The sequence below is a fragment of the Gracilinanus agilis genome, chromosome 5 (genome assembly GCF_016433145.1).
Source record: "Gracilinanus agilis isolate LMUSP501 chromosome 5, AgileGrace, whole genome shotgun sequence".
NCBI lineage: Eukaryota > Metazoa > Chordata > Mammalia > Didelphimorphia > Didelphidae > Gracilinanus > Gracilinanus agilis.
Window position 1 is genome coordinate 49,757,805 of NC_058134.1, and position 16,394 is coordinate 49,774,198.

Below are 16,394 nucleotides of genomic sequence, written 5' to 3' on the forward strand. Positions count from 1 at the left end.
CCCTTTTAGGTTTATGATTTTTTTCCTTTTGATTATTATTTTAATATTCTTCATCTGTCTTTTGTTTTTATCTAATTTAAATTTCAAGATATATTCCCTAATAGACATTTATTGGAAGGTCAGGTTTTCATAAACCTCAATTAATTTTTACCTGACTGAGATCCTGAAAATATAGGAGAAAGTTGTTTGGTCAAAATGGCTACAAACAAAAACTGTGTCCTTTACTGCAGAGACAAGCTACTCACTTGGAACCTCACTTAGAACCTTCAGATTCTAATTTCAGAGCCCAAGCTCAAGGAAGGAGAAGGGTAGTATAGTGCTAGACAGGATGTCAGGAAGTCCTGAATGTGAATCTTACCTCTGACAGTATGTGAACAAATTGCTCAGAAGTTCTTACCTCTCCTGTGAAAGGAGAGAATTTGGTCCCTGAAGTCTCTTCTAGTTAGAGCTCCAGCTCTGGAGTCCTCTGAACTTCTTAGTCACAGGAAAATTTGAAGATGGAATCACAGAGAAGTTGCTCTCTGTGTAAGTGAAAGATATCCCATACCAACAAAGTCATTGATCCTTGACACATTGACCTACAGGCCACAAAGCCAAATAATTCACTACCTACTGGTGTACTTAAATTGAGAAAAAAATGATAGATTTAAATCAGGGTTTGGCTTAAATGACTGAACTATGGCCCATTCAGCAGCAGGCTGGATGTGAACCTATAGTTTGCTGTTCCTAGTTAGAACTAGCACCAAATGGTTGAAGGTGTTAGACTTTTATATCCTTTCCCTACAAAAAATGACATTCTGTAAGATATAAACCATAGGTCATGAGCTCCTTGAAGGAGGGGCAGAGTTGAATACTTTGGGGGCATCTGGTATTTGAGTACTACCTATTTATTGATGGATCACCCAATCCATTCTGCATTTTACTATCAATTTTTGTTATTGGATTTATTACTAATAAAATGTAGTTACTATCAAATATTTCTTTTCTAGGGGAGCGGAAAGTCCACTTTAGCCAAGGCCGTTTGCAAAGAAGCCTCAGACAAGCTGGATGCTCATGTGGAAGTGATAGATTGTAAAGCTTTGAGAGGTAGGAGCATCATTTGTGTGAGTGATGTTCTGAGGGAGCACACACGGGGTCCAGTTCTGCTTGGACTTCTCCATTCATCTTTATCATGTGGAGCCTAACTTGGTCCTCTTTGTTGTTGTTTTACTTAGCTTAAGGGTCATTGATAAAGGGAAAGAGGAAGGCAGTAGAGTTTTTTTGACCCCATCAATGGTCTGGGCTGCTCTGAGGCATTGGGGGTCAGCTGGTATTCTCGTGAGAGTGGCTAGAAAAGCTTCAGACTCTCAAGGAGCAGCAAATAAATGAGCTTGGTATTTTGTGCTGTATAACTTGTTCTTGGGCACTTAGTCAGTGAGTCCCTGTTTTTATGCATCTTTGGTCTTTGCTTAGTTTTACAATGGATATAATTTTATACGTAGAGGCAACAAAGTTGAATATGAATTATATTGTACAGGTAGCCCTTCCACGTTGTGGCAGTTAGAGGTATGGCACCGTGTAAAACTTTTTGGCTGTTTTTGTACCATAGTAGAAGTCTGAATTATTTTTCTTTTATGGAGTGTTAGTAGTACCTTATTGTAAAATTTGCATTTTTGAGTTTCTATACTTTTTCTGCATCATCTGCTGGCTTTCACATGTCATCTATAGCTTCTACCAAATTCCTCCAAAATTCCCAATTAATGTCTTCTGCTGATCCATAATATTTCAAGAGGGAGAGTTATAATGTGGAAGGTATACCTGTACTTGTTACGTCTAGATTGAAGTGACATCATCTATTGGCATGTTCAGGAATTTTGGTGAGTATTTTAAGGGATCAGATTATATATACCTTGAAGAAAAGGAAACTGTGAACAAAGTCTTCTGTAAACCTTGAAGCAATTAGGTTAGTAATTACAAGGATTCATTAGTAAATATTTCTCTGAACATCTGTTCTTTGAACATTTCTCTAGATGGCTTCTTTATTTTTGATCACTTGATTTCCTTTTTCCACAAATGCCAGTTTCTTTTAGCGACGAATGGTTTATAAGTAAGTTTAAGAATAAAGTATTGGAGGAACCCTTCTGTCAGCCAGTGAGGAAAAAAAAGATTCAATTCAGTAATATTTTTAATGGTAGTTTTTGTGTTGCTTTTGACTCATTTGGGATGAAAGTAACAAGAAATTTTATTTTTAGGAAATTTCCATTTTTAAAAGAATTTCCCTTTAAAAAATGATCATATGCCCAGTCCTTTGAATCAGCACATTTTTTACATTTCCCAGGGATAAAAGGGAATAATAATATAATAAAATAATAGATGAGTCCAGAAGGGACAAGGCAGAGAAAACCCTCCAAAGTGATTGCTCAAATATTCAATCTGGGGTTCTTTCAGAGAATATATATCCTCAGGACAAAATCCATTTGAGTTTCAATGTTTAGTGGTCTGTTATTAGAAATATAGGCACTCCAGTTTTGAAAGGCCATGTGAATCATTGGAAAGTGGTTGGGAAGCCAGGCAATTCAGAATCACTCACAATTCTGCCATTGACTTGAAATCTGTCACTGTGCATGTGATGTAACCCCTCTGGGCTTTATTTCCTCTTCTTGGATGGGGGAGAGGTGGTGAGGATGGGATGGTTCTCATTCAACCTTTTCCTACAAAAACATGATGACTGCTGAATGTGAATTAGGCTTGTACTGAGAAAATTTGGTTGGTGGCATTACTTTTTCTCTAAAATATGAAGTTATGTATCAAAATGTTTGTTATATGACAAGGTATTCTTTATTAAAATAGGTTTGATTTCCCCTCTTTTGTTCCAAAATACCCCCAACCTCATTTTATACCCTGAAAAATAATCTGGGCCCTTCAGGTCCATCAAAATATATCCTCTGTAGATGCTAAAATGTTTTACTATTTTTCTTATATTTTGATACCTTTCATAGGCCTAAAAAACCTTCAGCACTTGAACAGCATATGTATCAATCATGTCTGAATCTTCGGGTTTGATCATGGTCTAGCCTGAACTTCCATAGCAATTGCTAAGACTGTGTCCCACAATGGTTGGTGCAGGAAGTTGCCTCTCTGAGAGTTCCCTACACCAGTGAAATTCTAGGTCCATGCAAAACAAAAGCCTTATACTCTTCCTGAGCCCCGAGTCAGATTTGGAGCATTTCTTATCATATGTTTCAGGAAAAAGACCTGAAACTGTGCAGAAAGCCCTGGAGTCGGCTTTCTCAGAAGCCGTGTGGAGACAGCCATCTGTGGTTCTCCTTGATGACCTCGATCATATAATTGGCGTGTCTTCCATGCCTGAGCTGGAGCACGGGCCTAATGCAGTCCAGAGTCAGCGACTGGCATATGGTGAGGAGGCTGGGGATTGCTTACTTGGGGGAAATTTTCTCTTGCCACAAAATCTCCTTTGTCTGAAAGTCAGTGTATTCAAAATTGGTGTGGAAATCTGTTTGTCTGATGTAGAGTGCAGCCTTCACCTTATAACTCTCTTACTGTCCAGTCTGTTTTGCTGGACAGGTTTGCAAGAGGGATTTTCTGTAACTCTACACAGCTGCATGTGCTTTATGTAAACATTTCTGGGGCATAGGAGATAGGCGTCAAGGAGGCCCTTATTCAAGCCCTGCCCCTAACCCTAGCTGCTTGACTTTGGGCAAGTCCCTACATCTGTCCAAACCTCACTTTCCCCATTTGTAAAATGGGAACAGTGATGAATACCTACCTCTGAAAGTTGTTGTGAGGATCAAATGCATATAGAAAGTACTTTGCAGATATTATCTGATGTAGCCTCTGAGGTCTCCTGGTAACTGTCTGTAGCTATCTCATATTGAAGTTACAGGGTAGAACACAGTCAGAGCCAATTTTGACTTCTTGTTTAAAGCCTTCTGTCCTCCTAGGCCTTTGTAGGGTGGTTTCTTTCTTTTTTTAAAGGCAAATTGATAAGAGTATATTAGCTCATGGTTTGAGATGTCAGTGATCTTTGTAGTGATCTCATTTTGAAATATCAATTAAGTAAAAGCCTTGCCCTCTGGTGGGTCTCTTGAAGGGATTGTGAACCTTAATCCTGAGACAAGCCCTGTAGGCAGTAGTAACTCTGCATTTATCAGTGGCCTTGACTTAAGCTGCAAACTTATCAAGGGAACAGAATCTGCAGAACTTAATCTCAAGGGCTGGCCAGCCCACTCTAGAAGTTATCAGCCAAAGATTTCCATATTCAGGAAAAGAAAAATTTTCAGTGACAAGATATTTTTATATAGTATCTGCTTCAGCCCACTCTTAATATGTGCAGAATGTAGTGATAAGGAGCATCATTAGGCACATGGAATGGGAGATACACCTGTTTCTGCACAGTCTCCCATGTTCCCCTTAGATAATTTTTAGTAGTTGTGAAGTAAGTTCTTTTTCAGAGAGCTGTAAGCATATGTCTAATTTAGAAATTATCTATGAACCATTATAATTTTAAAAGCATGGGGAGGGCAGCTGGGTGACTCAATGGATTGAGAGCCAGGCCTAGAGATGGGATGTCCTGGTTTCAGTTCTGGCCTCAGACACTTCCTAGCTGTGTGACCCTGGACAAGTAACTCAACCCCCATTGCCTAGCCCTTACTGTTCTTCTGCCTTGGAACCAATACACAGTATTGATTCTAAGAGGGAAGGTAAAAGTTTTTTTTAAAAAGCATTTGGAGCTGATTTAACCTTACTTAACCTTATTTAACCTAGCTATTAAGCTTTTTGTGCTAATAGAGAAATGTTGCTTATATTTAGCTTTGAAAGACATTATCAAAGAGGTAATCGCCATGGGAAGTTTGATTGCTTTGGTTGCCACAAGCCAGACTCATCATTCTCTTCATCCTTTACTTGTTTCTGCACAAGGAGTCCACATATTTCAGAGCTTTCAATATATAAATGCTCCAGATCAGGTAATAATGCTTGGCAAAGAAATGATTGATTTATGGCTATGTCTGTGTAGAAAGCATAAAACCTGGTATTCTACTTTAGAAGGCAAGTTGAAAAATGAGTTGTATAATTTCAGGGGCTTAAGCTTTTCTTGTTATACCTGTGACTGAGAACAACTTCCAAAGTCAGCCTCTTTTTGAACACCTGCCTGCTCTGTTCAAAAGTGATTTGGCAGCAGGCTCAGCCAGCTGGCCTGATTTTCAGGGCAGTGTTCTTTCTACTCTCCTCATGGTCTCCCTGCTCTAATAGGAGAGCAGAGAGTGATTTTGTGAAGTGTCCAAAATAGTCCCATGAAATAATTTGGTTGATTTCTACATAATAGCATATAAAACTGTTCTCATAGGAAGTCCTTTAAACATGAAGTTAGAAAGTAATAACAGTTTAATGCACATGGACTTCTGAAAGGGAAGCCCACAGCTAATAAAGTGTGATTGATTGTATTGAATTTACAACAGCCCAAATCCATTATAAGAAAGAAATGTATTTTTAAAACTCTGGAGTGCTATTGAGTTCTATGCTTGCCAGGAGAACTGCTTATCATAAATGTAGAATATTCCTTTTTTGAGGGAATGATGGAAAACAGCAATGTGAATAGTTTCCTTTAAAAGTTTATCAGCCTAAATTTTTTTCATCAACCTGCATTACCTACTCCATTTCAGAGTCATCAGGATGAAGCATTGGTACCAATAAGATCAGATAAATGTTCCTGAATTTTAATCTTTTTATTACATTTTTGTCATCTCGATTTCCTCCAGATTTTTTTACCTGTTTTTTTTTTTTAAACCCTTACTTTCCATCTTGGAATCAATACTGTGTATTGGCTCCAAGGCAGAAGAATGGTAAGGGCTAGGCAATGGGGGTTGAGTGACTTTTCCAGGGTCACACAGCTGGGAAATATCTGAGGCCAGATTTGAACCTAGGACCTCACATCTCTAGACCTGGCTCTCAATCCACTGTGCCACCCAACTGCCCCCCTTACCTGTTTTCTTTTAAGCCTTGAATCTGTGCTCATACAAATTAGTCTATAAAAATTACTGTATTTTAGTAATACAGGTCAGCACAAACTAAAACAGATTACTAAGTAACCTTGATTTAGAATAGGAAATTCTACTTTTGCTCGTGTATAACAATAGATTTTCAGTAATCCATATGTTAATTTTTTCATATATTTTTAGGAATGACATTTTAAGTTCCAGGAAAGAAGAGTATTGCATTCATACTTCCATACTTCCATTTGGCTTTATTAAGAAAGTTTTCATTTTTTTAAATGACTACAAATAATATTGTTAGATTTATCACATTGAATTTTCTCAAAAATTGTGTGCAAAAAAATTGAGATGTAATTAGAAATGTGAATTCTAATTATGTTTCCTCCTGCCTCCCAGGAACAAAGACAGGAAATTCTGCATTGTGTAATAAAAAATAAACTTAACCGTAATATAGATAAATTCACTGATCTCGACCTGCGTTGTATTGCAAAAGAAACTGAAGGTTTTGTAGCTAGAGATTTCACAATGCTTGTGGATCGAGCTGTCCATGCCTGTATCTCCAGCCGGAATGTGTGCACAGAAGAGGGTATGTTTTACTGACAAAATATATAGCTGAAGATTGTTTTCCTTTGTATTGAAATGCAATTGCAGTTAGCCTAAATCAAACATTAATTGTTTTTCACTTTACTTATTAAGGAAGCATTTAATTAGATAACGCTATGACCTAAAACAAGTGAACTGTCTTGAAAATTCATTTTGTTCGATGTCCCAAGTGCCAGAACTATTTTAATCGTTATTTTTAAAACAGGATTACATTTAAAAACACTAGACTTTCAAAAAGCTCTCAAAGGCTTTACTCCAACATCTCTACGAAACGTAAACTTGCATAAGCCTAAAGATGTAGGCTGGGACAAGATTGGTGGCTTACATGAAGTTCGACAGATTCTTATGGACACCATACAGTTACCAGCAAAGGTATTTTTTTTTTAATTGAAAGAAATAACTTCCAGAAGAACTACAAAGTACTGATTTTGACTCTGCTCCATAGGATTTTTAGCTAGTATTTCAAAAGAAGGTTTCTTGTAGGCAAATTAACTCAGTTTCCAGTCAGTTCAGCAAATAGCACTGTCTGCACCCAGGCAGGAGGGCACAGACTAGAGCCGGGGAGATGAGTTTGGTGATAGTGCAACAGGGCAGGCAGAAGAGTCAGGAAGCGTGGTCACCAGCTCCCACGGCTGATTGGATTCTGAGTGAATATCTTTTTGGATGTGGCAAAATCAAAACCAGTGAACAAGGAGTGAGGGAGCCATGTTCATGAACAACCACTTACTAATCACCCATGAGGTAGCTGTATTTGGCATTGAGGGAGACAAGAATAACTGAGATAGAGTTTGGTCCTTTCAGACTTTACAGTTGAACAGATGTCACAGAGTGACTTTTGTTACTAATTCTGTGCTTCATTTTCATGTATGCTTGAGAGGAAATGGAAGAGGCTAAGAAAGAAAATGGCAACTGAACTGTCCTAATTCTTGGCAGCAAATACTGCTGGCTAGTGCATTTTCCTATATTTTTATGTGCAGAAAATGTTATTTGTCTTCGTTAAGAGCATTAGGTCCCTAAGATGAGCGTCTGATTGTTGTTATGGTTTTGCATTTACACAAGTAAAAGTACTACTTGTGTGATTTGACAGAGGTACAGTTTGGGCTGAATCTGAAGAGTTTTTTTCTATAAATGCATTTCAGTTTTTAAATTCAGTTTTTTGTCATATTTTTTTAGTACCCAGATTTATTTTCAAACTTGCCTATCCGACAAAGGACAGGAATACTGTTGTATGGCCCTCCTGGAACAGGAAAAACATTAATAGCAGGAGTAATTGCACGAGAGAGTGGGATGAACTTTATCAGTATCAAGGTATGCTGAATTTGTGCATGAAAACATGTCTCAGTAAAATTGGGAGGCAGCCCTCTTGTCTAGAATAATATTCTATTATGAGATTAAATTCTTGATTGTTCCCTTTTTATACCTTTGGCTGCCTGAATGAAAAATCAGTTGTGCATGTGTTTGTATACACATACATATTGGGGTGGGGAGGTTGTATATGTGTAATCATGCTGATAGGGCTCTTGCCTCGCTTGTAATACATGCTCACTCAAGACTGATTAATGCCAGAAATATGTCTGTCAAGCCAATGAGCATCTCCTGTCCTGTGCAGTACTGGAAAATCCTCCTTCTACTTTGTTCTTTCTAGATCTTACAATTATCAATTTTCTTTTTTGCTAACTTTCAGTACATTTTCTCTGGCATGTTACATTTTCCAAGTTTACCTTTTGTTGTATTTGCTGCTTCCTTTGTAAGGGAAGAACCTTCAGGCTCACCAATAAAGTTTCCAAATTGCATTGTAGGATGGATTTTTAATAGAAAGGTTACATGAAAATAGCTAATCTAGTCTTTAGACTAAAAATCCTTATCAGCTTCTGTCAAAGAGAGATGCATCCCTTCTCAGGCTTTCGTCCTTAATTGTAAGCTTGTAGCCCTTTGTCCACAGACTGCACTGAGAATATTTTATACAGAGTGGTCCAAAGTCATAAGGCTGTTTTAAGCTAGTTAGTGCACAAGGGAGAAGAGGGAGAGAAAGAGTGAGAAAGAGAGAGACACAGAGAGACATATAAATGATCTCTTATATTAATATCAAGATCATCCGAAAGTTGAAGGAATTAGATATTTTAAGTTAGACACTCCTGTCTTGAACAATATCTAGTCCTTTGTAGGCATTCAATTTATTTTTCATCACTAGACTTTTTTTTCTAATTCACATTAAAGAAGGATTATTTTAAATAGCAAAGTAAAATAAAGATGAGAAGTAAAATAAAATAAACATTATCAATTTACCAAATGAAGCATTCTGTTTTACTTTTAAATTTAAACTGTTGAATTTCAAAGAGTTTACTTTTAGAGAAAAGTATACTTTTATCTTCCTTTTCCTTTTAAAAACATACATTGGTATCAGTAGATGAAGATGCTAGCCAGAGTTCTGTGTCTCTTCACACTAATTGGAATCTCCTGAGTTTTCCAACAGGGTGAGTCTCTTTCTCTTTAGTAGCAGAAGCTGAGTTATTATAGTGCCTCTGCCAGAAGGCTGTAGGATGCCATCACTTTTGGTATTCCTTCTACCAAAGCAAATCATAGCTCCCCCCTCCTGGAATGGACAACATTGTAAGATTCCATGGTCAACTGTAGTCATCATCTGGTAATCAAACTTCTCCAAATTTTGCTAAGTTTATCTTCAGACAGCAGATACTTGGCCTTTACTGGGCCCATATTGGAAGACTTATCAGATTGGATTGAGCTGCCAGGGCTTGTATTAGTACTATTAGTATAACCTTCAAAAAGCCAGGGTCACCTCCACACCACATCAGAGCACCAAAGGGCATCACTTCAGTGAACAAAGAAATGATTATCTAAGAAGTATTTTTTAAGAATGAGTATGCTGGTAAAATAACATAATCATTAATTTAAATATGCATGAGACCAATTAATTTGTTCTTTTTTTTTTAATTTCCCATTACCTCATTTTTGGATTTTTAAAATCTGTGATGATTCTCTTTTAAGTATGCTTTTTGATAACCAAAAGTAGATTCCGTTTAGACGTGATAACTTTGTCTTGAATGCTAATAGAATTATATTCTTCGTGATAGGGACCGGAACTACTAAGTAAATATATTGGAGCAAGTGAGCAAGCTGTTCGAGATATTTTTTTCAGGTTGGTTCTCCACAGATTTGTTGTATTTTAAGTTAAGTAATATTAGCCAGTATTTCATTATTGGTAAGAGTTTTTTGATAACTAATTTACTCTCTAAAGAGTTAATTTATAATCTGTGATTTATTAACTAACTTGAATTTCAGAGATACTTGTATGCCATTGAACGTTGCTTGTAAATTAACATTTTTCATTGGCATTTATATTTGAGCACAGATAGATTTATTCTTTCTTTACCATTTACTAAATTTTTGTTTATATTGTAGACCAAGCTACAAAACCTTAGGCTTAGAGTTTCCATTGATAAAATGGAAAAAGGTGAACTTCTAATTATCAATATGTGTAAATGTTTTACCTGCTTCTTACTATAACCTTATTGTACTAGGGTTCATGAATTTGTAATGCCTTTTAATTTATTTTTAATAGATTTTTATTTGATATCTCTTTTACACTAACCAAATTTATCCCTGTATCTTCCCTATTCCCATAGAGCTATAACAAATATTTCTTATGACAATGAAAAAGGGGGGGGTGTTTAGCAGCATATAGAAAAAAAATCTGACATCGTCTGACATCTTTCATACTTTGGAATCCGCTCCCCTTGAACCCCCCAACCCCCTTTGCAAAGGAATTAGAGGAAACATCTCCTCTTATCTCTTCTTTGGGGCCAAGCTTGTTCATTATAATCTGATGGCATTCGTTTTTATTATTTTGTGATTGTTCTTTGCACTTACATTATTGAGGTCATTGTATGTTGGTTTTTTGGTCCTGCTTACTTAATTTTGCATCAGTTCATCTAAGTCTCTCCATGCCTTTCTGTGGTCATCATGGTCATAACCATTTTCCATTACTTTCATGTATCATGGTTTGTGTAGCCATTCCTTAGTGGGTACCTACTTTATTTCCAGGTCCTCACTAGCACAAAAAATATATAGTTTTAATTTTTCAGAATTGATGATGATTACAACTGTGTTTCTTCCAGGGCACAGGTTGCCAAACCTTGCATTCTTTTCTTTGATGAATTTGAATCCATTGCTCCTCGACGAGGTCATGATAATACAGGTGTCACAGACCGGGTGGTTAACCAGTTACTAACTCAGTTAGATGGAGTAGAAGGCTTAGAGGGTAATAATTGTACATTTTCAAATTTCTTTTATTTCACTCTGAGGATTTACCAAATCACCATAAGAATTTTTCTGTTTTTTTCCTTCAGGTGTTTACGTGTTAGCTGCTACTAGTCGCCCTGATTTGATTGACCCTGCCTTGCTTAGGCCCGGCCGGCTAGATAAATGTGTATATTGTCCTCCTCCTGATGAGGTGATGATTTCCTAGTTAAAAGAATCCCAAACCAATCAATTCTATATTGCTCTTTTGTGTGTTTTATTTACATCAGGCAATAGCAGTGGTCTTACATTTAAGAGAACTGTTTTTCTCATGTATTAACTTTGTCCTTGGAGATCTTGAATTCCTATTTTCCACAAAGTATACTGAAGATGTTAATTCTCTTTTCCTAGCCATTTTCTCAAGAAGCTAAAAACTCTGGAGTTGTTGGCCTTTTAAAATGGGCATGTGTAGATTCTAGATAGGGTTTTGCCTGAATTCAAGTCACATGTAGTTCATCGTCCTTCCTCAGAATTCACATTCTCAATTGACTAGTACCATATTGTTTTCAATCTAGTCCCACCTTTCATGACCTCCTTTTGGGGTTTTCCTGACAAAGATACTGGAATGGTGCCCATTTCCTTCTCCAGCTCATTTGACACATGAGGCAACTGAGGCAAAAAGGTCACATAGTGAGTGTCTGAGACCAGATTTGAACTCAGAAAGAGGAATCTTCTTGACTCCAAACCCAGCACTCTATCTACTGTCCCATCTAGCTGCCCTGATTAACTAGTACCATACCTGAAAGATCTTGGACCTTCTAAAGAAAGAACACACAGCTCCAATAATGTTTTATAGATTATAAGAAGTTAAGCAAATTACTCAGATGTATATGTTATTCAGTTCATTTTGGATTAAAGTTGGTGTGACTTTTATGATACTGGATGTCCTTTGGAATCACTTCTTGTTGAACACAAGACTATAATTTTGATAGTTGCCCAATTCCTGAAGCAAAAAAATGTATGTTGACTTGAGAAGAAATTAAGATTCATTCATTTTCCTACTTATATCTTTACTTTTGTTTTTGGGGAAAGTTGGCAAATAAAGTCAACTTTATAGAAAGTAATTTTAATTTTTAAGTAATTTAAATTTTAAGCTTATTAGACAGTTTTAAAAAATTCATTTTAAAAAGCAGCTTTACATTTTTAGATTTATGCTTCATTAATGAATCTAGGCACCTATAAATCTCTCCAGCCATCCAGATCACTCTTCAATATGTTGGAAAATTACTTCAAAGTCTTTAATTTTTCAGTTTGACATTTGTCCCATCTCCTTTTCCAAACATACTTTTTTGTGCGATTTATTTTTTTGGCCACTTCTGACACGCTATTCATCAAATCCTAGATTTAAATCTGGGAGTGGCCTTGGAGGAAATCAGGTGTTGCCTTCTCGTGTTACAATTGAGGAAACTGAGGCTGAGAGAGGTTAAATCACTTTTCAAGGTCCCACAGAGTAAGTGAACAGGGCTGGTATTTTAAGCCCAAGACCTTTATTCCCAAATTGATACTCTTTCACTTGTGCTGTGTGTTTCCCAAGATGCCACAGCATATTTTTAATGCCTACTCTGTGCCTTTTTTTTTACTCTTTGGGTCACCAGCAGTTTCAATTCTTGGGACATTGGAGTGTATCATGATTTGTAACTAGATAGCATCAAGAAAAATGGGAAATGGGTAATGAAAAATATGTTTAAGACAATAGTTATTTTTCTCATATCACCTTATGTTTTTCTCTTCAGGTATCTCGTCTTGAAATTTTAAAAGTCCTTAGTGATTCTCTGCCTCTGACAGATGATGTAGATCTTGAGCATTTAGCATCAGTGACTGGTTCGTTTACAGGAGCAGATCTGAAAGCTCTACTCTACAATGCTCAACTCGAGGCCATCCATGGGAGGCGGGTAGCAGGCTTGTCACAAGTAAGGTCCCTGGAAAGACAGTTGATGTGGCAACTTGTAATAAAAATTATTTTTGTAGTTATGGCATAATGTTAAACTACTAAAAGGATAACCTTCATTAACTAATAAACTACTTAAGTTACTTATATGATAATGTACTATTTTGGAAAATTTTTGGAAAATTCTTGTGAACATGTTCATTTTTTTCAAACTATAATTTCAACCATCATTCCCATTCTCAGGAGGCGCCAATGGCTCACCAATGCCAATAATGTAATCTACAGCCTCTTCTGTTTGGCATTTAAAGCCCTTCCCAGTCTAATTCCTTCCAAGATAATTCCATATCATGTACATATATTCTACCCAAAGTGGCCCCCATATTGTACCCCATTTATGACGCTCTCTTTCATAGCTCAGTGCCTCCCTCCTTTGAGTGCCCTTCTTATTCCTGGAGCCCAAGACTCCCTTTGAAGACTTTCTTAATACTCCTAGGTGCCACTCCCCCACCCTGAAAATATGGTAGAGCTTTCCTTGTGTGTGTCCAATGTTAATTAATCTGTGAACATGTATTCCCCAATAGACTATAAGCTCCCTTTTGTATTCATATCCTAAAGCCAAGCTTCAGGCCTGGCACATGTTAAGCACATAATAATCTTGATTGATGAATTGGCTAACAGCATAGTGAAAGCCCCAACAAAAGGCCCAACTATGCCAGTTTTCATTCCATTGTGACAAAAAAATAGAATGATTGGCTAAGCTATTAAACAATAAAAATCATGTTGAATGCCTACAAATTTTACCACAGATTTGTTTTGGCAAGATGAGAAGTCTTTCATCTTTTTATTTCCCCATTCCTCAAATGTATTTGAGAATTTGGGGAAATACTGTGAAATTTTCTTAAATGTTAATTGCTCTATTAGAATATCTTCACTGGTGATTGTTTCAGAGATGAGGATTATTTAAATCATGACATGGTTTTCTTGTTTTGCACATTTTTCAGGATATCGGTTCCAGTTCTGATAGTGACCTCAGTCTGTCTTCAATGGTTTTCCTTAATCACAGCAGTGGCTCTGATGATTCAACTGGAGATGGAGAGTGTGGCTTAGAACAGTCTCTTGTTTCCTTAGAGATGTCTGATCTGCTTCCCGAGGAATCAAAGTTCAACATGTATCGGCTCTACTTTGGAAGCTCCTATGAATCAGAGCCTGGAAACGGAACTTCTTCTGAACTGGTACCTGGGGGAGCCATCGTGTTTTCTTTTCATAATGTTCAAATATCAATGTGGCCTTCCCATAAGTGATCTCACAGACTCATCTAGAGTGGTTCTAGATATAAGGCTCAGTTTGGGAGAAATGGAGCTATTAGTGTGGTCTTCTCACAGGTCCACTCTTCTATAGAGGAGTCACCATTAAGGATGATTCCTTGACCTGCATTGCATGCCCTTAATTGATTCAGCCATATTTTGTGTTTTGTGTTAGTCATTTTTATTCTTGTGAAGAGAAGCCCTCTCCCCTGGGGTAAGAGTCAAGCTAGTAGGTAAACAGTATAGAAATTGTGGTTTCCTAAACATTTCTTATCTTAGGTAATTGGGAATTTGGCATGGAATCTTGATTCAGACTGTCTCTAAATTACATCAGCATTTACAGTTCACTCTTGAGTTTGGTTCCAAGGGGATTTGCTTAAGGAAACAGAGTTGTATTAGTATTGTTATCTGTGCCCTTGTTCTCGAACTCTAAGATATATTTTTTAAAAAAGATATAAAGAGGGTTCCGGGTTTAGATGGCAGCAGAGTAAGAAGCAGCTCTTAACCTCTCCTGACCGAAACACACAAAACTCCTCAAGGGGACATAAAAACAAGTCCAGACGAACGGAGGAACCCCAAAACAGGGCACAGTGTGGAAGGTACATGGAATCGAGGCATTTCCATGCTATAAAGGGGTGAAACAGCTCTCACTAAATCGCAGGCTGAGCAACCACCCCACCCCCACCCCCTCCACACACAACATCTGTAGCTCTGAAGCCAGCTAAAAAGAAATAGAGCAAGTTTGGGGCACCCATCGAGTCATTGGCAGCTCCGGGGCCTGTTCCTGAGAGCAGCAAGATTTAGGACCCCAATAAGCCAAAGAACAAACGCGAAATCGGAGCGCAGGAGCAGAGAGTGGATGCAGGGCGCAGAGTGCGGGCTGAGAGCACAGGCACGGGCGGAGGCGTGGGTGGAGGCAGACACAGCCAGGAACTAAAGCTCTGAAAACCTGAGTGGGGAACCAGTGCAGACGGGTATACGACTGTGGAAGCAGCGCCCTGAGACTTGTAAAGGAACCTCCTGCAGAGGATCAAGCAAGGGGGTCCACCAGGGAGCGTGACCTTGGAAAAAACCAGAACTCAGACCTCAGGAGCCAATAGATCGCGGACAGACACTGAACGCGAGGATAAACCTGAGAAGCTGCTGGGCTAATGATGGCTACCCAGTCTCAGGAAGCTCAGAAGAGAAAGAACAACAACAAGAAAAAGAAGCCTTTAACACTCGACAACTTTTACACAGAGAAAATCCAGACAACTGAGCAAACAGAGGAGGAGAACAAACAAGCATTTGGACCCTCCTCAAATAAGGAAAACTCCTCACAAGCTATAGAAGAGTTCAAAACTGAGATTTTGAGGGAAATGGAAGAGATCTGGCAAGAAAATAACTGTTTAAAAGGTAGAATCTTGCAATTGAACACCAGAAATGACCAGATTGAAAAGGAATACTAGAAGATTACGGCCGAAAACTAGAAGATTATGGCTGAAAACCAGAAGATTATGGCCGAAAACCGAAAGATTATAGCCGAAAATCAATCTTTAAAGGCTAGAATTGAGCAAGTAGAAGCTAATGATCTCTCAAGACAACAAGAACAAATAAAACAAAGTCAAAAGACTGAAAAAATAGAAGGAAACATGAAATATCTCAATGAGAGAGTGACAGACCAAGAAAACCGGTCTAGAAGAGACAATTTGAGAATTATTGGTCTTCCAGAAAAACCAGAAATTAATAGAAACCTTGACTCCGTACTAAAAGAAATTATTCAGCAAAATTGCCCTGAAGTCCTACAACAAGAGGGCAATATAGACATCGAAAGGATTCATAGAATACCCACTACATTCGATCCAGAAAAGAAAACGGTTAGAAATATTATTGCCAAATTCAAAAGCTTTCAAGCAAAAGAAAAAATCTTACAAGAAGCCAGAAAGAAACAATTCAAATATCAAGGAGCACCAGTCAGGATCACACAGGATCTGGCAGCCTCCACGCTAAAAGACGGTAAGGCTTGGAATACAATATTCAGAAAGGCAAGAGAGCTGGGCCTGCAACCACGGATCAACTACCCATCAAAATTGACTATATATTTCCAGGGGAAAATATGGGCATTCAACAAAATTGAAGAATTCCAGGTATTTGCACAGAAAAGACCAGGGCTAAATGGAAAGTTTGATATCGAACCACAAAAATCGAGAGAAACCTGAAAAGGTAAATAAGATACAGAGGGGAAAGAAAGAAAACTTATAATTTTTAAATTTGCCTTTTTAAGGGCCTCAGTGAGATCTAATTATCTGTATT

General features: G+C 37.7%; 1 protein-coding gene across 2 annotated transcripts in view; it reads left to right on the forward strand.

Annotated features, from left to right (window-relative positions):
* The window catches only part of PEX1 (peroxisomal biogenesis factor 1), a 49,435-nt gene that overhangs the window by 22,197 nt on the left and 10,844 nt on the right, over positions 1-16,394 (forward strand). The window contains exons 11-21 of one of the 2 annotated variants that reach the window (XM_044677864.1): positions 990-1,086; positions 3,226-3,396; positions 4,810-4,964; positions 6,387-6,576; positions 6,799-6,965; positions 7,767-7,901; positions 9,686-9,750; positions 10,730-10,872; positions 10,961-11,064; positions 12,644-12,820; positions 13,800-14,030. In XM_044677864.1, the coding sequence (XP_044533799.1) occupies positions 990-1,086; positions 3,226-3,396; positions 4,810-4,964; positions 6,387-6,576; positions 6,799-6,965; positions 7,767-7,901; positions 9,686-9,750; positions 10,730-10,872; positions 10,961-11,064; positions 12,644-12,820; positions 13,800-14,030 (1,635 nt within the window). The remainder of the gene's footprint in view (positions 1-989; positions 1,087-3,225; positions 3,397-4,809; positions 4,965-6,386; positions 6,577-6,798; positions 6,966-7,766; positions 7,902-9,685; positions 9,751-10,729; positions 10,873-10,960; positions 11,065-12,643; positions 12,821-13,799; positions 14,031-16,394) is intronic. The other variant, XM_044677865.1, reaches the window with a different exon arrangement.